Here is a 24,026-nt window from a genome sequence, read left to right on the forward strand (position 1 = left end):
CTCAGTCATCTCCGTTACTGTTTGACTTGACTTGTTCAGTTACCTCATTTGCAAATAAAGTAGATATTCCAGGAATAATAGAAGTGCACACACACACCCATTCAAAACACACCTGCCAGGTGACATGCAATGCCTGGGTGCACTGGTGCATATTGTCACATGATAACAGCTCCACCATTACTGGTGGACCTTTCTCCAGACTCCACCCCTTGTAAAGTCACATGGGACAAACTCCTGCACAAGCACAAGGAGTGTCAGATATCACATAGTTTTCTCTAGAATCAGGTGACACATTGAAAGTCTGTAGTGAGTATTCATAATCGAAACTTGTTGGCTAGATTAAGAAAAGACATTAATGTCCAAAACCTTTGAAGACAGGAGGGACTACATTTGAATTATAGAGGTGGGTCTGTATTCATTGATCTGTGAAGAATGTAAATGATCGTCTAAAATGTGTTTTTCATTGACAAAAGAGGCAGCTGTTAAATTGACAAATTAATGAGATTATACTTTTGTTTTAAACACTGCATTTGTCAGGCGTAAATGTAAAATGTACAGTAGTGTTTGAAGAGGGAGTTAAAAAGCTGTTTTGTCTGCCGGTGCTCACCACTTGGCTGAAGATCCAGTTTGACTACCTGACCTTTCTAGGAAGAAGGAAGTCTTTGTGACATGTCATATCTTAGTGTCGTTGAATGTCGCAAAACTTGATAGACTAACATGCAAATAATAATAAAAAAAAAATTATAATCAATTGTTTTATAAATAAAGTTTAGATTTTATTTTTTATTTTATTAAGTTAGTTACTATATTTAATTAAGAAAAACTATGACGTCATATTAATCTTATAAAGATTATTCCACTTTCACATTCTTTCACCTGCCAAGTGCTAAAACACTTTTGTTTTATTATAGAAATTTATTTATTTTTACTTTAATTATTATTGGTATTTTAATCAAATGTCATAAATGTATGGTTTAGAATTTCTAATTGTGTTGGCTAGATGGTTTTTTGTGCATATTCCAGTATAAACTTTAATAATTTTTGATTGTTTAATAATCTTATAATTCACCCAAATATGAAAAACCTGTCAATGTTTACTTACCGTATTACTATTCCAAAAGCATATGACTATTAAGATTAGGATAAAAAAAAAAAAGATATTTCTATTTTAAAATATTCCTTCATCTTTTTTCGATCATACATTTAATTAACACAAACCCTTTGTGCATATAAATTACATAGTAGCTAAATATAATCCATTTGAACCAAGTTGTTTAATCCAAGTCTTCCAAAGAAACAAAATTTATGAACAGATTTAATTTAGGCTTTTATTTATATATAAACACTGATCAATATATATATATATATATACACATACATTTAATATGGTAAAAATGGAAGTACTTAATTAAAATACGTAAACATATAAAGTGATTGTGCTTCTTTAGAAGAGATTAAAGAGATGAACTACAACATTAATAGCATGTATGTACATAAATTTAGCATGTACATGTACTGTATATACATGAAACATTAAAGGGTTAGTTCACCCAAAATTTAAATTAGCCATTCTAATCCAGGATCCAAGTCATCCTAGATGTATATGACTTTCTTCTTTCTACCAGTCGGAGTTATATTAAATATAGATTTTGATCTTTCAAGCGGTTTGATGCCACTCAGCGGGTGTTGCAGTGCTTCAGTCCAAAATAAGTTAAATAAAAAGCACACATCCTTTATAAAAAGTGTCTCACACAGCTCAGGGGGGTGAACAAAGTCCTCCTTTAATTAATCGATGCATTTTTGTTAGAAAAATATCCATATTCTAAGTGTAATAATCACTTTAATCCCTAAACTAACCTTTTAAGTCTATTAATGGCAACATTGTCTGGAGGAGTTATTTGGACACTCTCTGAGAAGAAGGAAAAAAAAGTACAATAGATCCCACTGGACCAGTAACCTTTCAAAAGATATGTCTTTGTGCATTATTTATTCCTAATCACTGACAGCTGATGGTTTTTGTACTTTTGGGAGCATCTGAATATTTTGTTTGCTCAATCCTGGTTACTATTTGATGCACATGACATCATATACTGGTATTCAGGTTGTTGTGTTTTTGATGATTCAGTTTTTAGTTATTTGCTGTAGTTATGTCAATCATTGCTAAGGAAGTTTATCAAAGTGTACGATCAAAGGTCATTATTTGCAGTACTAAAGGAAATGTGTCATCTGATATTCAAAATATGAATTAGACAAAAAGTAATCCATCATTTCCTTTTAAAAGTTGTGATGAATATGTTTATCATTCTCAATTGAATTATTATTTAATAATAATCCAATCTGTTTACTAAATCACCCCTCCCCCATTATTATTTTTTGAGGATATTGTTATACACTGTTCATTATTTGCCAAATTGTAGACTTTTATTTGATGTCTTTTATTGGCCATTGCTTTAGACTGGGCAAGTATGTGAGTGAGACTGGAAAGTATTTTCACTGCTTTGAAGCCAGGAAAGTCAGACATAAAATCACACAGAAAAAGTGCAAACTACAGAATATTAGGACACTGTGTATATGAAAGGTAAAATCACTTTCATGTTAGTATAATAAATATAATAAGGAACGGATAATGTACATCCAGGCGGTTGTTCTCGCAGAATAAACCCTGAGAGGGTGATCAGGACCCCGACACGAAGTGGCTTATAACATGGCTACTTGCCACATAAATAATTAGACACGAAATATTCATTTGAATTCAAATATTTGAATGCAAAGCTTCCGTGATGACAGCAGCTGTGAGACTAGCAAACTAAACAGATATTTAAGGCAAACGGTGCAGGCAAACCACGTATTACATAACATTTCACCACAAAATAATTAAGGCAATAAAATAATTAAGACGAAAAAAAAAATTAAAACCTTACCAGTTTGTTAGTTCTCTTATACTCCATTACAGCATACAAAATAATTGTAGCAAAATGGCAGCAGTTGGGTTTGTATAAAACGAGAGCTAGTCCACGATACCAGGATGATATAATTAAACAATTGTACACCATTTTAAATCAAGTTTTAGTATTTTATTAGCTAAACAAACGCAAAGCTTCCACCAAGAAAAAAAAAAATAGTTCAAGCAAGAGTACAGAGCCGACTGCTGTGTTATTCGCTTTTACAGGTTGTTATCCAGGGATAACATACCTTGGAATGTTGCGACTGACCAATCAGAATCAAGTATTCCATAGAGCCGTGTAATAATGATAAAGAACAACAACAACAATTTTTGCATGCACATATTACATTTTTCAAATGCATTAATCCTGTTTTATAATTTGTACTATCTTGAAACTATATCATTGAGCAAGTAGCTTTTTATAGTTTTACTATATGATGTGTGTTTTAAATCTGTGTTGATATGCAGCGTAAGGTTTACTCAAATGTTCACTCCAAAGGTCCCACCTCTCAAGTCAAAGTCCTCTGTGTCTCACTGTTAATAACTACTGTTCTTGTTGGTCTGGCTATGATTTTGTAATCCACCCAATGATGGCTTTAGATCAGTTGCTCTATTGGTTAAAATCCTCAAACTGTATACCCAAACAATAGCTTTATGTGCTTTACAGATGAATTTGAAGTCTTTATTTATTCAAGATAATCTTTGACTTGGTAATACAAGTTAATGATCCGATTCGTGAACAGATGATTCTTTTGAGACAATCTTTTAAAATAATCATTTATTTTGTTGAACGCAACCAGTGTGGAAACCAATGGTTCACAAACTTTATAGATCTGAGGTGCAGGGCTCGTAAAATAACTAGCCAGATGTCCCGGGGCTATTGTGTTTTCCAGTCGGGTTGCAAAACATATCACCGCTCTGCCCGATGGGCTATCGTGAATGGTGATGTAAAATTCCTAACTTGATTTGCGTTGTTCATTTGCTTGAAGTTGTGAAATTGATCGTATTTTCACTTGTTGCACTTGTTTCTAAATCTTGTAGATAGCGTTTTAAACAATTTGCGCACGTTCGGAGCTTATCGTAACTTCTGAATGAACAAATACACACACAATTATCTCAAAATAATTGTCTCTGCAAGTATTCTCGTACACACAGTTGGTTATGTTTTAAGTGAACGTATACAGAGGCCTGCTGCTCAGAGAAATTTGCTGTGCCGGATAAACCTGTCCCACTCTCTCTATAAATTAGATGACGTGTAAGGGGAAGTGTTTCAAGATATCCAATGGAGTATACCAAACTAATCAGGGAGGGAGGGCAAAACATTCATGCAAACAAAACACACTCCTTGTCGGCTGCGCCATCGACTCACCATTTGCGTAGAAAATAGATATAATATAAGGATTTCCGTCATTATATATATATATATATATATATATATATATATATATATATATATATATATATATATATATATAGTGACGGGGTGAATAATAATTTAAAAATCATATACAAATGCTGTGTAGTCCATAACAGCCAGTTTTACTCACTGAAATATTTATTCGTCATAAAATTATTACTTCACAATTGTATTAGAGTCTTACACACATGCTATTCAGTTAATAGAGTCATGCATAATTTAGAGTGATGACTGCTATTATAAGAGTTGCTTGAAGGAGCACAGGAGATGTACATAACATGATCTTGACCCTTAAGAAACTTTCATTCAATGCTGTCACGTAACAAATCTGTCCAAATATAAAATTAAATGAATAGCTAATTGCTACATTGAAATAAAAATGTAAAGACTGCACAGCTATTATTACTAAATAATTGGGAATTATGTAAAAATATAAAAACTGTGCACATTTCATTTATCTATTATAACATTTATGTAGTTTTGTTTGCTTGGCTGTTGCCTTAAAAAAGTCCAGAAATTTGGCAAGTTGTCCGTCAGGTATAATTTTTAATTATATGATGTCATTACCATGTCGTCAGCCAGTTACTGCACTGCTGATCATGGTTTTGAGTATCGATACATAACCCCTTTTAAACCACACCATGAATGCACAATTATCTTAGATAACTCAATCCAGCCTTACTAATCATCAACAACAGGTACGTTCGAGAAAACTAATTAGCCAGATCCTGATTAGCGCAATGATATCATCTTTGATGTGTCATTTGATCTCGGATGTAATAAGCGACGTACGAAGAATGGGCCCCAGGTCTGCTGTTGCAATCTCCACAATCATCTCGCCTTGTGATTGCTGTCTGAACTCCTCACACGGGGTCCCCCTGGTGGTGGGGGGTCCTATGCAGGTGCTTATATTGCTTATAGGGCTTGGGCGTTGCGTTGCATTCTGGGACGTGGCGGCCATGTTGATGGCCTCACGAATGTAAACATACAGCAAGTCGACAAGAAGAAGCAGAGTTGGGAGAAAGGGATATGCTAAATAGGGATGCCACGGACCGGTATGTGGACAATATCGGCACTATTAACATTTTGGATCCATATAAAATTTCCAAGGAAAAAGTGGAGCACCGACGACGACTTGCTGCCGCACTTTTGCATTACAGATATCTTCAGCTACCTTGTTTGTTTTGTGAGCGCCTACACTTCAGAACAGTTCTGATGCTACACATCATTGGAGTCTCATGTGTGGTTCACAAACAGATGGGTTTAGGAGCTGCAGATCATAAAAAAAAAAAAACAGTACAGTAATCCGGACAAAGGTGAGCTGTGGTCCACCTAGCTGCTAGTTTAGTAACCATTTGTTCTAAGAACCATCCACACATCGACTTTTAACTATGTGTTTAAAAATTGTAGTTAGTAGCTGTCAACCCTCCCATTTTTTTTTCAGGGTTCTCACGTATTTGAGCTCTTTTCCCGCTGTCTTCCCGTTTTAGTATTTTCCTCTAAAATATCCCGTTAGCCCTTCCATCGGACCTGTCAGTCTATGTACTGTTGTCCTGTTACTACCCTCTTGCCCTTCTAGCGAAACTTAGCGTGGCATTGGGCTTTTTAAGATAGCATGGTTGTTGTGAGAGCACGATCTCATGCCAATCTGTAAGCAAAGTCATGTCAGACCTAGCATCATAACTAGCTTAACTAGCTTAACGTTAATGATTTTTTGATGTCAGCAGAGGGATAACAACAGAAAGATTAATGTTAAAATTTTCCCATATTTTGGATGAGTAACCATGGAAATGTCCCTTATGTTCAATGTTGACTTAAGCTATATAAAGTAAATATTCAGATGTTATGGTCTCCGTGGTCGCGCCTCCAAGCAGGAAAGCGGTGGAAAGTTAATCCATTCAAATTTTTTCCCCCATGGTGATTATGTGTTGCGCTATTACACCCCACAGTACAGCAATGGTTGACCATGGTTGAAATAGATTTTAATGAATCAAATTAAGACACACGGCTGAGAGGGAGTACGTCTTAACACTGCGCAGTAGTCCGAGTAGCAATAGAGGAGGCCATCAACATGGCAGGGCCTGCACAGTACACAGGTTAAATGTGCCGTATGAATGGGCACAGAAAGACAGAAAGATGCATGCTCACAAACACATGAATGCAATACACAGGAGCTATTCAGACTTGTAATGTTAGCTATCAGTATATATGTTTGTTTGTCCGTGTGTGTCTATATTTGGCACATGTGAACATTGTCACATTCCTTAGAGTAGATCTAATTTTCTGAATTGTAATTCAAAGAAACTTGAATTTGAAAAACAGTTAATGCATCCTGGCTGTTCTTCTACCCTGGTCAACAAACCCCTCTGTACTTAAGTCCTATTAACCTTTAGATGTAAAATCTTTTAAAACGTTTATTCAGAACTTATAAACTAGGCTTTCTCAACATATAAAGACTAACTTTGCTGTTTTAGGTGTTCTGTTTTCAATCTTTGCTCTGTTTAAAATTCAAGAATAAAACTGTAATGTAAACATTTATACAGCTTCAGACACTTCAGATGTTTCCGTGTAGCAACAAAAACCCTTTTTACTGTTCGATAATAACACATATCACTCTTACTGTACTCATACTGTGGCATATTTCACAGTGATGTAATGTTTGTGCATCTCATGTTTCAAGTCAGGTAAAGCTGAAATGCTCTTCTAACTGATGTAACCTCAGTTTCCTGAGATATGGAACAAGTGTTGTGTTGATATGCTTATCAGTGATGCGCAGGTCAATGTATAAACAACCCGCACCCGACCAATGATTTCAATTAACCCGCCCGCAACTCGGACCGCAAAAAAATAAAAATAAAATATTGTACACAACCTGCTTCCTGACCTAAATTTTTTTACAAAATAGTACAATGGGTTGCCCCTTTATATTAATTTAATTACTTAAATAGGCTATAGACTACAGGATAATAAGCGTTATGACCGCACACATAAGGCTTGCCACAAAGAACCGGTAATGATTATGAATGTGTCTAAATTAGCAAGGAGACATTTAATTGTTTAGTAATAAACTGGTGTTTTCTGTGTCCCTGCTAAGATGAAGTTGACATTGCGGACTCGCCATGAACGCCATAGAGAATGCACATTTCATATGGATTAAATAATAAGAGAGTAGCCTATTTTATTTGATTTGAATATATTTGTTTAAAACTTACTTGGACTTACTTACTTTAGACATTTCAAGCTTTCTGTAATATATTGCCTATATTTCTTTTTAAACCCACGTAACTAAAAGATTAAGGCACTACCCGATCCAAAATATCACCCAAAGTTTCTACAGCTTTTTTCTTAGCTATTTCACTTCACGTCGTATTCTTCACCATGTCCCATAGAAAAACTGCTTTTGCATAAAATGCAAAAAGCTCTCTCTGCTTCGCCATCTACAGGTCTTAACCAAGAGTAAATTGTGGTCCATTTGCTATTAAAAGTGCATCTTCTCTTTTTCGTGGCCACACTGGCCATGACTGCTTAACCTGACCTAACAGCGCGCACGCACTCCTATTTGAGATTGTTGACAATGTTGAGGAGACATTCGTACACCAGTCAACAGTTTGATTGACGTACGACTGAGCCTATCGGCTAACTCTTTTATTGCTCTCCTCTGAACTATTGGACATAAGTTAACACTACACCTAAGGATGTTTCCGTGTATTTATTAGGCAGGGTTGAATGAAAAAGCAGGACAGATGCTGAATTTGCGTGAGGCGGGACAAAGGGTAAAATTGCTGTACAGTACAATGTAAAGTGAGACAGGTGGTCACTCTATAATCGCACCAGTTATTCAGCCAATAAAGTGTAGGCCTATGTATTTCAAAATTGTGTCTAGTACTATATAAATTACAAAGGTTTAATTGGCATCTTTATTTCAAACGACTCGACCGACCGCAACCCGAATATCATTAAAAATATTTTTGGTTAACTCGTAACCGTGGGTAAACACGGTGACTGCAGTGACCGCAGGCGTCTGCTCATTTCGGATCAACCCGCGCATCACTGATGCTTATGGAGAAACTCATGTTTACTCTGATACTGACGCCTGATTTGTTCACGCCCGTGTAGATGCATTTCATCAGAATTGTTCAAATGATAGCGACTGTCATCAACTCACATGCAGCCTTATAGCACAGCAGCCTACAAAATGCTGGTTCACTTATCTCTGGGAACCAAGATTATTTCAGTAACCAGGTCTCTCCCATTGATATGCTTATAGGAAACACATTCAATAGTGTCATGCTATAAGCAAGTGTAGAGAAGCCATCCTGGCAGCTGCGCAAATATCACCTACAGAAACTCCACTGGACCATGCTCAGGAGAAAGCCATTCCTCTGGTGGAATGGGCCCTCACTCCAATAGGATACTGTAAGCTCACTGAGATGTAAACCAAGGCTGCAGTGTCAACTATTCAGCAGGATGGTCTCTGCTTCATATCCTTTATAGTGGCTTCTGAAGCATACTAGAGCTGCTCTAAATGCCAGAAGTGGCTAGAGCACTCTACTTATATTCTAAGAGCCTGAACCAGGCAAAGTAAATTACTTTTGGTTAGCAAGAGCTAGAGGGGTGATGACTTGTGCTCTGGACAGAGTGGAGAACACTTTAGACAGATAGCTGTGTCTTGGTTTGAAGGCCCAAACTAACATGGATGGCATAATAATAATAATACTACTACTACTACTACTACTACTAATAATAATAATAACAATAACTTATATTTAAATAGTGCATTTAAATAGTGCTTTACATAGAGGGGTGGGGGGGTCTCCTCAACCACCACCAGTGTGCAGCATCCGTGTGGTATACTAGTTAGAAATTATTAACCACTTGATGGTAAAGAGGTATTTTTTAGGTATTGTAGACTCCAAAATATTATTAATCACCCTTACAGACAGCTGTAAAGACTCCCAAGAAGGAGTCAAAAATGAAGGATCATGCCCCTTGCTTGAGGGAGGCAGTTTTCATCTTTTCCACTTCTTGGTTCAGTCTGCCTGGCACATGAAAAATTTTTAGGGCTAGAAAATATGTCATCATCTCAAGAAGCTGATGTTACGCCATTGCTCCAGGCTGGACCAAGAGCCCTTCTACAGTTGGATGCATCTATCATGGCAACCTTCCTTCTGGAGCTCAGTCCCAATGGGAAGCCTGTCTGAAACAGGTGAAATGCCTTCCAAAGAACCACAGCGGTGGGTTACCTTGAAGCAAAGTTGTCCCAGGCACAATGGATGGGCCACATGTAAAGCAGGCCCATCAGAATCACAGAGGAGGCAGCTGACACGAGGCAGATCGTCCTCTGGAAGACTCTGGGGGGGTATGTGTGAGACATCCTGAATCTGATGCTGATGGCCACTGAATTGTTAGTGAACTTTTCAGCGTAATTCAGGGTTGCATCTGGGCAAACTCATTGATGCAACATTTGAAAAAATGGCAAGCATGGACATTTGCTCTTAGGAAATGCTCTTCGAGATCACTGGATGGCCTTATGGGAAGCACTGATGAGAGGCATTCTTCCGCTGCCAAGGCTTGCCAGTAGTGAGTTCAGGAATTTGGGGATGGAGAGGATGACATAGAATACATCTTGAGATGCAATTGAGATACTGCAACATTGTAACATTCATTGTAAAATCAGCTTAAAATTCTGAGCTTGGCTTGGCTTAAGTCATCCTTTGTCAAAGAACCACAGTATACAAAGGGAAATATGGGAAATCATTCAACAAGACACTCACAGTACATAATGATTATTTTCTAGTCATTGAATGTACAGTACAATATCCGTACACTTGTTATTTGAATGAATGCAACTGATGATGTCTACTAAGGTTACAGACATGAATACAAATGGTTGTTCCCTCAAAAAGTGCATTATATAATGATGTGGGTGACACATCTGGGGAATTTTACACTAGTAGGTCAGCTACATACTTTAGTTCGGTTTTAATGAAAACATTGAACTGTGTTCTTAGAGCAAGAGTGTCATGGGGCAAGTTGTTCAATTCAATTCAAGTTTATTTGTATAGCGCTTTTTACAAAACAAATCGTTACAAAGCAACTTTAGAGAAAATTATGTTTCTACAATATTTAGTAGTAGCTAGTAGTTTGTGCACATTTGACAAGATTTTAGAAAAAATAAAAATAATAATAATAATACAAGACGTAGTCAGCTAGACGATGAACTATCAATATTATTAATTAAGTTATTATATGATGCAGTCACACATTTAGAAATAATTGTTAGTTCTGTTTGTTGATTCAGGGTTAGCATCATCTGAGGTCCTCTGAGGGTCAGCATCATCTCTTCTCAGGTGTTCTGGATCCAGACTGGAGCTTGTGTAAATCCTAGTTACCACGGGATGTAAATCCTGGGGCGAAACATAGAAACAAAATAGAGACATCATTAGCATAGCTGCTGATCCAACAAAGTAAAATTAGTTTAACCCAAGCTAATGAATAAAAATGCACCTTTGATCAGATGCAACTACACTCACAATTTAAAAGATACATTATTCGAATGCTTGGCGAAAGAGATGTGTTTTTAATCTAGATTTAAACAGAGAGAGTGTGTCTGAACCCCGAACATTATCAGGAAGGCTATTCCAGAGTTTGGGAGCCAAATGTGAGAAAGCTCTACCTCCTTTAGTGGACTTTGCTATCCTAGGAACTACCAAAAGTCCAGCGTATTGTGACCTTAGGGTGCGTGATGGGTTGTAGCGTGGTAGACGGCTAGTTAGGTACGCAGTAGCTAAACCATTTAGGGCCTTATAGGTAAGTAATGATAATTTGTAACTGATACGGAACTTAATAGGTAGCCAGTGCAGAGACTGTAAAATTGGGGTAATATGATCATATTTTCTTGACCTCGTAAGGACTCTAGCTGCTGCATTTTGGACTACATGTAGCTTGTTTATTGACGAAGCAGGACAACCACCTAGAAGTGCATTACAATAGTCCAGTCTAGAGGTCATGAATGCATGAACTAGCTTTTCTGCATCAGAAACAGATAACATGTTTCGTAGCTTGGCAATGTTTCTAAGATGGAAGAATGCAGTTTTTGTAACATTGGAAATATGATTTTCAAAAGACAAATTGCTGTCTAATATAACACCCAGATTTCTGACTGTAGAGGAAGTAACAGTACATCCGTCTAGTTGCAGATTGTACATTTTTTTGTCCAATAATTAGTATCTCTGTCTTATCCGAATTTAATTGGAGAAAATTATTTGTCATCCATTCTTTTACATTTTTAACACACTCTGTTAGCTTAGATAATTGGGAAGTTTCATCTGGTCTCGTTGAGATATATAGCTGAGTATCATCAGCATAACAGTGGAAGCTAATTCCATATTTTCTAATAATATTACCAAGGGGCAACATGTATATTGAAAATAGAAGGGGACCTAGGACGGATCCTTGTGGCACTCCATATTTTACTGATGATAAATGAGATGACTCCCCATTTAAATAAACAAAATGGTAGCGATCGGACAGGTAGGATCTAAACCATCTTAGAGCCTGCCCTTGAATACCTGTATAGTTTTGTAATCTATCTATGAGTATGTCATGATCTATGGTGTCGAACGCAGCACTAAGATCAAGTAAGACTAGAAATGAGATGCAGCCTTGATCTGACGCAAGGAGCAGGTCATTTGTAATTTTAACAAGTGCAGTTTCTGTGCTATGGTGGGGCCTAAAACCTGACTGAAATTCTTCATACAGATCATTTTTATGCAGGAAGGTGCTCAATTGAGCAGACACAGCTTTTTCTAAAATTGTAGACATAAATGGAAGATTTGAAATAGGCCTATAATTTGCCAGTACACTAGGATCTAGTTTTGGTTTCTTAATAAGAGGCTTGATAACAGCCAGCTTGAATGGTTTTGGGATGTGACCTAAAGATAACGACGAGTTAATGATATTGAGAAGCGGTTCTTCGGCTACAGGTAACAGCTCTTTCAGTAATTTAGTGGGTACAGGATCTAATAAACATGTTGTTGGTTTAGATACAGTGATAAGTTTATTTAGCTCTTCCTGTCCTAGTTGCAGAGCACTGCAGTTTATCTTTGGGTGCGATGGATGAAATTGAAGTGTTAGATGCTGTAGAATCTACATTCGCTATTGTATTTCTAATGTTATCTATTTTATCAGTGAAAAAATTCATAAAGTCATTACTATTTAACGTTGGTGGAATATTTGAATCAGGTGGCGTCTGGTAATTTGTTAACTTAGTCACTGTGCTAAATAAAAACCTTGGATTGTTTTGGTTATTTTCAATGAGTTTGTGTATATGCTCTGCTCTAGCAGTTTTTAGAGCCTGTCTATAGCTGGACATACTGTTTTTCCATGCAATTCTAAAAATGTCTAAGTTAGTTTTTCTCCATTTGCATTCAAGACTACGAGTTTCTTTCTTGAGTGAGTGAGTATTACTGTTATACATACATACAAGTTGTCACATATTTCAAATATTAAAACACTGTTCATTCATTAGAACGTTAGGTATTGTGTATTCTATTAATTACCTGTAATTCGACAGTGACTTTGTTGGAAGCAATCTCTATCTCGTTGCGTTTACAACTCATGTAATTGTGAATTGTAATTATGTATGCATATTATGGTTCTATTCTGTAGCCCAGGAGGGTTTGTCTTGCTGCTCTCCCAGCTCTGTCCAAGCATGGCTGCATGGACAGGCATGTTGAGTATTGTCCAGAACATAACCATACCGCCAACACTAACTGTATTCAATATAATTGTCATTAATATACTTGACGGAAGTGGTCCTGATTGAACAAAATTTTCTAATTTCTAAATGTTACCTTTTTCATATGTTTGCTATTCCAATAACTGTTTTGTGTTTCATATTTGATTTTCTTTTTGGCAGAGATGGATGTGGGGCCATTTAGCAGGAAACAGTGGGCTTCACAGTCTTTACGGATCACAGCCAAAGAGATCTCATTGGTTGGGAGCCGTGGCAAGAACAATGCCATCACTGAGCGTTTTTCCAAGTAAGTGATAATCATTTTTCTCTTCATATTATCAGTGCTTATCACATGGCCATGGTAAAAGAAAAAAAAAGGCCTTTATTTGTAAAGAAAATTTTGATGGTCATGTGAATTTTTGATGGTCACACAGTAGGGACGCATGATTAATTGGATGTGATTGTCATGCCCATTTTGTCAGTAAATGCGCTTCTGTAATCAGCAGTATATCATCATCAAGTGCATTCAGGTGAAGCAGCATTTACTACACAGAGCCGTAGTTCAGTGACAAGTTATGAAAAACAAAACAAAAAAAACAATTGCAGATGGTTTTATTTCACGATTAGGAATTCAAAGAATTGATTAGTTCATCTTTCGAGTCTTCGGGTTTGAGTCATTCCTTCATCACGTCACAGCTCAATAAACTAATTCTATGCTGTCTGAGCCAGAAAGAGAATTGATTATTTCACCATTCAAGTCCTCGGGTTTGAGTCGTTTGTTCATCACATGACAGCCCCGTAAGCTAAACATATGATGTCTGAGACAGAAAGAGAATTGATTATTTCATCTTTCATTCTTTTGTCATGAGAAATTAATTTCCTTACAAATGGGTGCATAGTTATTATTATCATTATTATTTACTCTTACAGTAACATGATGCGTTTCTGGTCTCAAATTGTAGCTTTTTATTTCTTACAGCTTATAAATGTGTGAATTTCTGTCATGATGGTTATTTTCCATAACACTGAATGTAGTAACAAAGTTAATAAAAATTTCTGGCTCAAACTGCATTGGTTAAGTATGGGGTTGTCACGTGATGAACGAATGACTCGAAAAATCCGAAGATTCAAATGAGGTGAACTAATTTCAGTACGGAACAGAAGGAAGTTGTGCATAAGCGACTGAAAAAGGTATGCAACGTGTTTTAAGCAATGATAAAGGCATTGCATTATAAATATACTTTATTATAATGAAAATAAAAGGGCAAAATATATGTTGTCACAGTCCTCTGTTTATAAGTCACATTGAATCAATGAAAGCAGTTAAATCTTCTATTTATCCAGCTACCGCTATAGGCATTTCCATATAGGCATATTTGGGGAGCACCCTCTGGTTTTTGGTAGGGATGCACGATCATGATTTTTCATGGCCGATTCCAATATCGATTTTTTTTTTACAAGCAAACTGGCCGATTCCGATAATGATTTCCAATTTTTTTATTTTATTTTAAGCAACAAACAAGAAAGAAGGAAAGTATGCATAAACACGATGTTTATTTGGTATTTAATAGGCCAAACTGGCTTTTGGCTATTGAAAACAATAACCATAACCATATGAAATTAATGGCAGTAACTGCACAGTAAGTAGACTACATTCAGTACAAACATAGATGGTACAGACATCAGCCTTCAGCTTATGTTTTTGAATTGGGTTAAAACTACAGAGAACTGGCCTTAAATATAAAGATTAACTGTAACTATGTGATATTAAAGGCAACAAATGCATAGTTCTACAATCCAAACAACACAATCAACACACATTCAATGAGAGGTTTCTTAATCAGCATTCAGTATTTTAGTTTTTAAATTTGGTTTTAAATTTAAAAAAGGTTTTACCAGTGAGACTAATAAAAAGGATGCTATATAAATACATTTTCCAAAATGTTAAAATCAAATAATGTTGGTGCGAATAAAACAAAGATGCAAAGTGTTTCATTCATCCAATTAAACAAATAAAATAAAAATAGGGTAATGATTCACATCTATATTTTTTTACTTGATTCAATGAAAAATAAATAACTATTGTCTCAAGTTAAAAAATATAGATGTGAATCATTACCCTAAAAATTTTTAATTGGATGAATGAAACTTTTTTTCAGTGTGCTACAGCAGGTGATTTTTAAATCAAATTAAGTCTATGTAATGTTAAGGTAAAATAAAAATAATCATCCTATACAGAACTGACGTTTACTTCAAAACTTTTCAAATTTTTCTAATGAAGCTTTACTGCTGATCACAAAACCATGCTTCACTGAAAGATACGCATGACAATCCCAGTTTCTGTCGAATAGCCATTTCGATTCCATTTCGATTAATCGTGCATCCCTATTGTGCAGCTTATCAAAAAAGCCACTGAAAAATCCTTTTGACGTTTTGTTTAACGAGGCTGATGCTAATTAAAAACAGACACAAAAGAATGACAACCTGGATTGCTAGTAGAATTGTAATTGATTAGCAATATGATGGAAATGGTCCAATCCAGTTTGAAAATGGTCATAACAGTAAAATACCAACACAACCACTGAATCTGGAATTAATAGATTTTTTTTTTTTTTTTTTTGTCAAAAATGATCAGCCCAAGCATGATTTTTCTCATTTTAATGTGAATCCTATAACAATTGTTTAAAAAATAACAGCCAAAGGACTGGGAAATGGTTAAAATAGACAAACTTCCTATTTCATTTATAAATGTATGATTAAATAGTTAATACACTAAACTGACTTAATCACTTCAACAATTACTATTATTTTTTCAAAAGAAAATAAAGTTAATGGAGCGTCAGCTGCAGCAGCGGGTGTAAACCAGCATCTGTACCATAAATTTGTCCACCAGATGGCCACAAAGTATACTGTCCTGAAAAGCTTCAAGTGGGAAAATATTTTAACCAAACAGTGTAGAGGAAAGCTTTGCTTCTTCACAAAGCTTTTATTTGCCATCACTAGAGAACACAGTATATATATATATACATACACACACACACACACACACACACACACATATTCAGTTTTGCTGACACCATTCTAATGGCCTTCAAGTGAAAGCTGAAAGAAAGGAAAAATGAAAATGCTTGCTGCTAGTGCCAGTAGGGGGAAGCAATTTACCATATAAATTTAAATGAGCAACCATTATTTGTTCTTTCTTTGTTTTCAGCTCAGGGCAGTAAGCTTTGAATAACTAAGCAATGTCAATAGTCTGTTCCATTAAATGTATTGGTTTTTAATTATCTTGTATTGATATCAATATCCCCTGAGAATGACTTGATGCCACCACTTAGGCAGTTCTTCTTTTACTCAGGTGTGTGTTTAGTTTTACCTTAAGTGTAATCAAAGTGTTTTCAAAGAAGTTTCCAGCGTTCCCACATCTGATATTGATCAGACAAATATCAGATGTGTCAGATGGGTCAGGATACTACAACAGAGAAGTGTTTTGATTGAGAAATAGTGTCTATAGTTTTTGTCCATATTAAACCAAAAAAGAAAAGTGTATTCTGATGTCAATCATTTTTGTTTTAGTGATTGTAATTATGATACTTCACATTTACTCATACTTTTTTCTTTTTCTTTTTTTTCCCCCTTTTCTTCTTTTTTCAGATATCAGAAAGCTGCTGAGGAGGCAAGTGCAGAGAAGAAAAAATCTGTAAGTTATACTGGTTTTACTATAATTGAATATGATGGAAACTGTTTGAAAAACTGTACTCTCCTTTACCTCATACAGTCTATAGGTTGTATTTTGTTATATTAAAAAATATATATGATAAATTAATTAACATTTATATGTTTGTGTTTTACATGAAATGACATGAGGTGACATTAGATTTTTCATTTTTGGTTTAACTAATTCTTTGCACGTTTAAAACATCAGAATCAGTGCAAGACGTTATCTGTTTCAGTTCTTTAAGAAGGTTTGTCAGTTTAATGATAGGTGGTTTACTGTTAACTCCCAGTAGTAAATCATCAAATCACGTTTAAAGGTCTCTATGTCCTGGTTGAAATATTTTCCTGTTTTTCCTCTTCCTCCCTCTCTCTCTCTCTCTCTCTCTCTCTCCTATGTGTGTGTGTTTATTTATTTATTTGTCTTCTTGAATTTTACAGCCTCATGTATCCTTATGAAATAGACAGGAAAGAGTAAACTTTCATCACATGTATCATTTCCTGTATGCAGGTTTCACTACAGGCGCCTTTTAATCACCCCCCCCCCACCCCACCCCACACACACACACACATTCCTTTCACTTCTCTCTTTCCTTTCTTCATTTGGGCTGTTCAGTTGGGCGGGACTACTTCTTACAAGTTTCTTGCCTGCTGCACATCTGGTAAAGCTTTATCACTGATGTCCAACGCTCAAGGAACTCGGAGAAAGCAGAGCTGAGAAAAAACATAAAGAGTGTCCTGTCTACCAGGTCTTTTCTCGCATCTCCTACAACTTCTTTTTCTGGCATCTTGTTTCAGCATGGTTTCACAATGACTGTTGCATGAATGTAGTCCTCTGTCTATTGAGCCGTATTGACATGGAGTTGTGACATGTTATGCAAAAGAAAAAAGTCATTCTATGTTTGAAATTTCTATTGGACAGCTGTAACTCTTATTAAACCCATCAGTATTGGTATTTTGCTTGACATTATGTCAGCGATTTAATCCATTTCTAAATAAAAGTAAAAACAACAACTATCAAAAAAAATTTTTGTGGATTATTGTACTAAAACAATGATTGATGAAATGATAGTTTTTTGGGTCAGCGTGTCATTATTGGATGTTATTTGGTGTTCTAGTAGTGATTCAATCTTGACTGTGTTTATGAGATGTTTTAAACAGCTGTTTTGAGTTTTCCTAGATTGTTGTAGTAGCCTCGTGTGGAGGTATTGTCCAATGTCTCGTCATGTTCAAACATTTGCCTGTTGCTATGGAGTTGCATTACACTGACACTTCTGTTCCAAACTAAATCGACTAAAATATTTCCATTCAGTAATTTTAATGCTTTAACAAACTTATTTCAGTTAGTTGTCAAGGAAACATTTTATTTATATCAAGTTTTTAATCTTATATTTATATTTATTTCCGCTATATTTCAATAAACTAACTATTTATTTATTTGGATTAGTTTGATTTTACAACATAAAATATGAATGATATATTTAGTGAAGGAGAGGAGTATGCAATTGATAGCCCTTGAAGTAACACTTTGTCCATACCCTAGCCTAGCAACCACATAGCAACACCCTAACATTGTGACAAGCCCCACTTATTTACTTATAGAACATGTAAAAGTAGTTGGAATTCACCACAGGTGTTTTGTTTATTTATTTATTTATTTATTTATTTAACTGTATATTTGTAATTGTTATAATGATCTCTACATGATAATAATTTTAGCTCCTTCTCAGTCTGTTGACAGTGCACCTTTGTCCCTGCGATCAGGAAACCTGAGTGTACTGAAGAAACGCTGGGAACAGACACATCAGGAGAAATCTGCTCCCCAGCTGAGTGTGGCACCAATGAGACTGACGCCTCGGCCTGCTTCCTGCAAACCCAGCAATCCTCCAGAACCATCTGCTTCCTCCAGCAAGCTCACGCGACTGCCCAGCCTGACTCAAGAGTCAACCTCCCATGAAAGACCTAATGCGACTTCATCTGATCTATGTTCCCCTGCAGAGAAACCAGCCCTGCCCCTCAAAAACCTTAAAATGATGTTTGAAAAGGACAAAAGCAAGGTGAGATAGTCACATATGAATGTCATCAGGCTACCTCTCTCTGTACTCTCTATAGTTTACTTCTGGTTCGTTGTGGTAGGAAAAAAAAAAATTAAGTTGCATTTTTCACTCTTACATGGCCAGGCATAATATGGTTTTAAACGAATTATGATCATGATGGTATGATTCATTGAATTTACTAAAAAAAAATTATGGTAAGCGGTTGCAATCAAGGGCAATAATAACTAAGGCGAAGCTTGATGACGCTATGAAGCAGGTGACGATGGGAGATGTCGTTTTTAATGCGTTTGCATTAGTTTTGCAAAGTTTTTTAATAAACTTTGCTTATAAGTGCTATTATTGAAACTGAAACAGTCCATTTGCCACGTTATGTTATTTTCTCACAGGTAACGTTATTGATAAAAAAATGCTAAAGTGACAGAATGTACAGGCATGGTGGTGTAATTCATATCTATTAAAATCATCTTTACTGTAATTATTACGTTACTTGTACAATAACAAAATAAATAATTGATTTGCTTACCTGTCAAGTCCAAGATTTTCGCGCAGCTCTCTCCATCTCGTAAACGCCTGGCCGATATTTATCCTGGTTTTATTCCTCCGTTTGTCACACAGTCTGCGTGTATCCAAATATGGACGCTTACGGTTTACTGGCACTTCAATACTCGCCAAAGATTAATCGTGATCCATAACAACGACAACCAAACCATACGCGCGGCTATAACATAACCACCACTTCCGCATTTGACCATGTGATATTGCGGTGTGGTGGAACATCACATGGTCTACACCAGAAACAAAGTATAGAGTGGACATTGCATCACTGAGAGGTGACATTTCTTTTCCGGGACGGCCAGTTATTTAAAGGGGGGGTGAAATGCTCGTTTTCACTCAATATCCTGTTAATCTTGAGTACCTATAGAGTAGCACTGCATCCTTCATAACTCCAAAAAGTCTTTAGTTTTATTATATTCATAAGAAAAAGATAGTCTGTACCGATTTTTCCCGGAAAAACACAACCGACTGGAGGCGTGACGTGTGGGCGGAGCAAAAGAATCACGAGCGCCAGTAGGCTTTTGCGTAGAGAGCGTTTGGAAGCTGACATTACCTTGAGGAAAAAACCATCATCCAAAACAAACCATGACTAACAGTCAGATTCAGCCGTTTATTTATGATCCAGAATCAGATCCAGAGGCTGAAACTGAACGAGAGCAGCAGCAGCAACGACTCGCTCCGAGCGGGGCTCGAACCCGGGTCTTCGATGGGAGGCGGACGCACTAACAAGGAGGCAGAGATATTTTAAGCAGTTTTACTCACCGCATGCGGTTCCAACACACGATCGTGACCCTTTTTCGTTGGGACTGCATCATCCTTAAGAAATAAACGATGTGCAAATCCGGCGTCAAATTGGGCCTTGTTTGTAAAACAAGCATTTCCGAAATGCAGGGAACAAACACAAACACTTGCGCAACTCCGTTGATGCTTTGTAAAAATAAACTCCATCCACTGGTCCCTGAATGCTGTTTTTTCTTTGGTAATCTGTGCAGGGTTGTCTTGCCCTGGCAACCAAAAACACACTCCTTTTGTGACATTTCGCGACGCTCTCGCTCTGATCAGGGAATGTCTCTGCTCTCAGTCCTCTGCTATACAGGAGCGCGCGCTCTTCCGGGAGAAGTGCCCTCAGGACCCATATAAGGAAATTCCGCTCCATCTAACGTCACACAGAGCCATACTCGAAAAAAACTTTCCGAAACTTGTGACAAACTGGAAGTATTTTTGGAACAGAAATACTCCTTTAAATGTACAATGTAATTTTTGAAACTTTGTCCATGTTTAGCATGGGAATCCAACTCTTTAACAGTGTAAAAAACTCAGTATGCATGAAATAGCATTTCACCCCACCCCGTAAATGTAATAAATACATATAATCCCAAATGCATTTATAATCAAGCATTTCAACTAAATCAGCTTATAATGGCACATTTCCCATCAATCACTAAAAGGTGCATTAATATATATTCAAATATATTCAACCAGACTTACCATTTGCAGGGCATTAGCAGTAGTTTCTGTGTTAATACTTGTGTGCAGTATGTTTTTAAGTACTAGATCTTTAATTGGTTAGCCTTATATTAACACAATTATATTAACTATAATTGTGATGTTTTATAAACTGGGGTATCAGTCTGAATTTTAACTTGTAATGAATTAATGGACATTTTCCAGATGAAGGGCTGCTGATATAAGCTTTACAAAAATGTTTTTAGTAATGCGGTCTTACTCACCTAACAAAACATGTTTTCCCACACTCAGTTATACCACATCTGTTTGCTTCTTGCTGGTGTTGCATGCTGTTGATGTCATACCACTGGTATGCACATACTCTTTAAACCCCACCAGATCTCTGGAGCACTACAAAACCTTCCAGACTGCACACAGTTTGTTTCTCCATATGTCTCCTTGCCTTTTTCCCTGATGTAACCTGGTTTATTTAAGCATGTTCATGTCTTCGTAAAACCATCTTGTTGCATTAATGGTGAGGGAAAAAAGTGAGTTAAACTTTGTAAAAATAAATTTTGTCTAAATTTTTTTTGGTTTTATTTAAAAAAAAAAAAAAGTACTTAGATATATGTCTCACAAATGCGAGCACAGACTCAAGACAAACAAGTGAATAATGTTCCAACACAATCATTAATAGAATATATAATAGAAATAACGTTAACACAAAGTAGCAGCATACACACACTTTATGCATGCAAACATGACCAGACCCAAAAATTATGGAAAACAGGGATTTAAGTATAGCATGAAAGAGGTTATTAATTAAACACATCGGAACTGAATGAACAAATCATATTATTAACCATAGAAACAAAGGAACATCAGGAAATCAAACAAAGGGATATGGGAACAAATGAATGCAAGTCCATGAAACTGAAAGAAAATTTAAATACTGGTGACTGGTGGTAATTGCATTAAGAATAAGCTTAAATTGAGTGGATTGAATTAATGTAGAATATATGAATAATTTTCTTTTTAAAATAAAAATAACATCAGTTAAAATCAGATGTTTATATAAAACACTAATTCATATTGCATTTTCCATTCCATTTTGCAACACGTTATTTACTTACAGGTGTTAAATTTCTTTTTTTATCTTTTTCTTTCTTTCTTTCTTTCTTTCTTTCTTTCTTTCTTTCTTTCTTTCTTTCTTTCTTTCTTTCTTTCTTATTCTTAAATTCAAAAAATGTAAATAATTATTTTTTTAATTATTAAATACATTTTAAATCTTGATATGTAAAATACAATGTTAACAAAAATATATATTTAAATTAATTTAAAGGAAAAATTAAATATAAAATAAAAAAATATATAATAAATAAAAATTAACCAGTATAATAAATAAATAAATAAATATATATATATATATATATATATATATATATATATATATATATATATATATATATATATATATATATATATATATATATATATATTTGTTTTGATATAATTTTGACATTTTCGCTTATATATATATATATATATATATATATATATATATACATATGTATATATATATATATATATATATATATATACATATATACATATATATATATATATATATATATATATATATATATATATATATATATATACGTGTATATATACATATATATACGTATATATATATATATATATATATATATATATATATATATATATATATATATATATATATATATATAAGCGAAAATGTCAAAATTATATCAAAACAGTTCATCTTGAACAAATGTGTGTAAGCCCCCATTACTAAGTGATGGGAAGTCCAAATCCTTTCTTTGAAACAGTTTAATAATCAGCAGAAAAGGAGCAAAATACATCCAACAATAAACTAAATCACAAAACAATTTCTCCAAATGCACTAGACATACAATGTTATAACTGGTCTGATTCTTAATTCTACTTCAAACTCTATTTATTTTCATAAATATTTATTGCTGTCTTGGTGGATTTATTTTTGGTTTTGTGTTTTCCGATGTTTTGTTAAGATAATTTTCATAGTCTGTATTCCAGTAGATAGCATGGTTAGAGAAAGGTTGATGTCAGCTTTGTGCTATTTCCTTATTATGCTCCCATGCAAATGTCATTGTTGTATGTGCACTACAAATTTCTGTCAAATTTTATTGGCAGATGCTTTCAGTCTGTGGCTGGTTTACATGGTTTGTACTTAATTCCTTAGGTGCAAAAAGAAGTGAACACCAGCTCAGAAGATGTGGATACACAAATGGGAAACAAAGGTTAATACAAAATAAATCTCTTTGTATGATGTCTAGATGCAGGACGAAGATAGATAGATAGATAGATAGATAGATAGATAGATAGATAGATAGATAGATAGATAGATAGATAGATAGATAGATAGATAGATATACCATGAATATATACAAATATATATTTATGACTGAATAAATGAACAAATAAATGAATTCTATCATAGGTACGTCCAGTCTGAAGCGCAGTGGCTCGATCAAGGACAGGATGGCGAAATATCAATTATCCGTCACCAGACAGGCTTCTTTTACTGTGCCACGCACTGTGAGTATGTTTGCTATGTGTATAGTCTACAGCATGTACAGATTCAAATAACATTTTATCTTATAGTTTGGTAAAATTAATTCATTTATGTAATTGCTAAAGAATGCTTCATGTTAGCCAGTGTCTGTAGGACTTGACATAAACACACCAATCTTTTAGAAGTGTGCCTACATAAAATTCATCCTATTTAAATCATCTGAAGGTAAATACGCAGCCTAATTTCCATCTTCCATCTAAAATATACATAACTTTATGATGTTGACTTTCGGATAGAACTTTGATTGCTGTGTCATGGTCTTGACATTATGGGAATGTTAATTACTACAATGCCATACTGAATAAATGCCTGTTCACCTGCTGTGAAATCAACTGAAGTGAACCAGGCTGTGCCTAGAGGCACAGATTAATTCCATATTTCATTACCCTTTAGTTGGCACGCTCCTACAAACAGATTGGTTCGAGACCAAATCTGTAGACTAAAGCCTCTGGCAGACCTAACCAGGGAGGCTAAACCTACAGCTGCTGCTGCCAATGAGTTCTAATCAAGGGTGCGTTTCC

General features: G+C 35.3%; 1 protein-coding gene across 5 annotated transcripts in view; it reads left to right on the forward strand.

Annotated features, from left to right (window-relative positions):
• Window positions 1–245: 245 nt before the first annotated feature.
• lima1b (LIM domain and actin binding 1b) overlaps window positions 246–24,026 on the forward strand; it is a 58,744-nt gene continuing 34,963 nt past the window's right edge. Inside the window, exons 1-6 of one of the 5 annotated variants that reach the window (XM_026242258.1) lie at window positions 246–403; window positions 13,282–13,405; window positions 16,750–16,795; window positions 18,540–18,866; window positions 23,113–23,170; window positions 23,371–23,468. In XM_026242258.1, the coding sequence (XP_026098043.1) occupies window positions 13,284–13,405; window positions 16,750–16,795; window positions 18,540–18,866; window positions 23,113–23,170; window positions 23,371–23,468 (651 nt within the window). In that variant the 5' untranslated portion in view covers window positions 246–403; window positions 13,282–13,283. Of the gene's footprint in view, window positions 404–13,281; window positions 13,406–16,749; window positions 16,796–17,411; window positions 17,559–18,539; window positions 18,867–23,112; window positions 23,171–23,370; window positions 23,469–24,026 lie in introns of those variants that run through there. The other 4 variants (XM_026242255.1, XM_026242254.1, XM_026242257.1 and 1 more) reach the window with 4 other exon arrangements.

The sequence above is a fragment of the Carassius auratus genome, unplaced genomic scaffold (assembly GCF_003368295.1).
Source record: "Carassius auratus strain Wakin unplaced genomic scaffold, ASM336829v1 scaf_tig00001155, whole genome shotgun sequence".
NCBI lineage: Eukaryota > Metazoa > Chordata > Actinopteri > Cypriniformes > Cyprinidae > Carassius > Carassius auratus.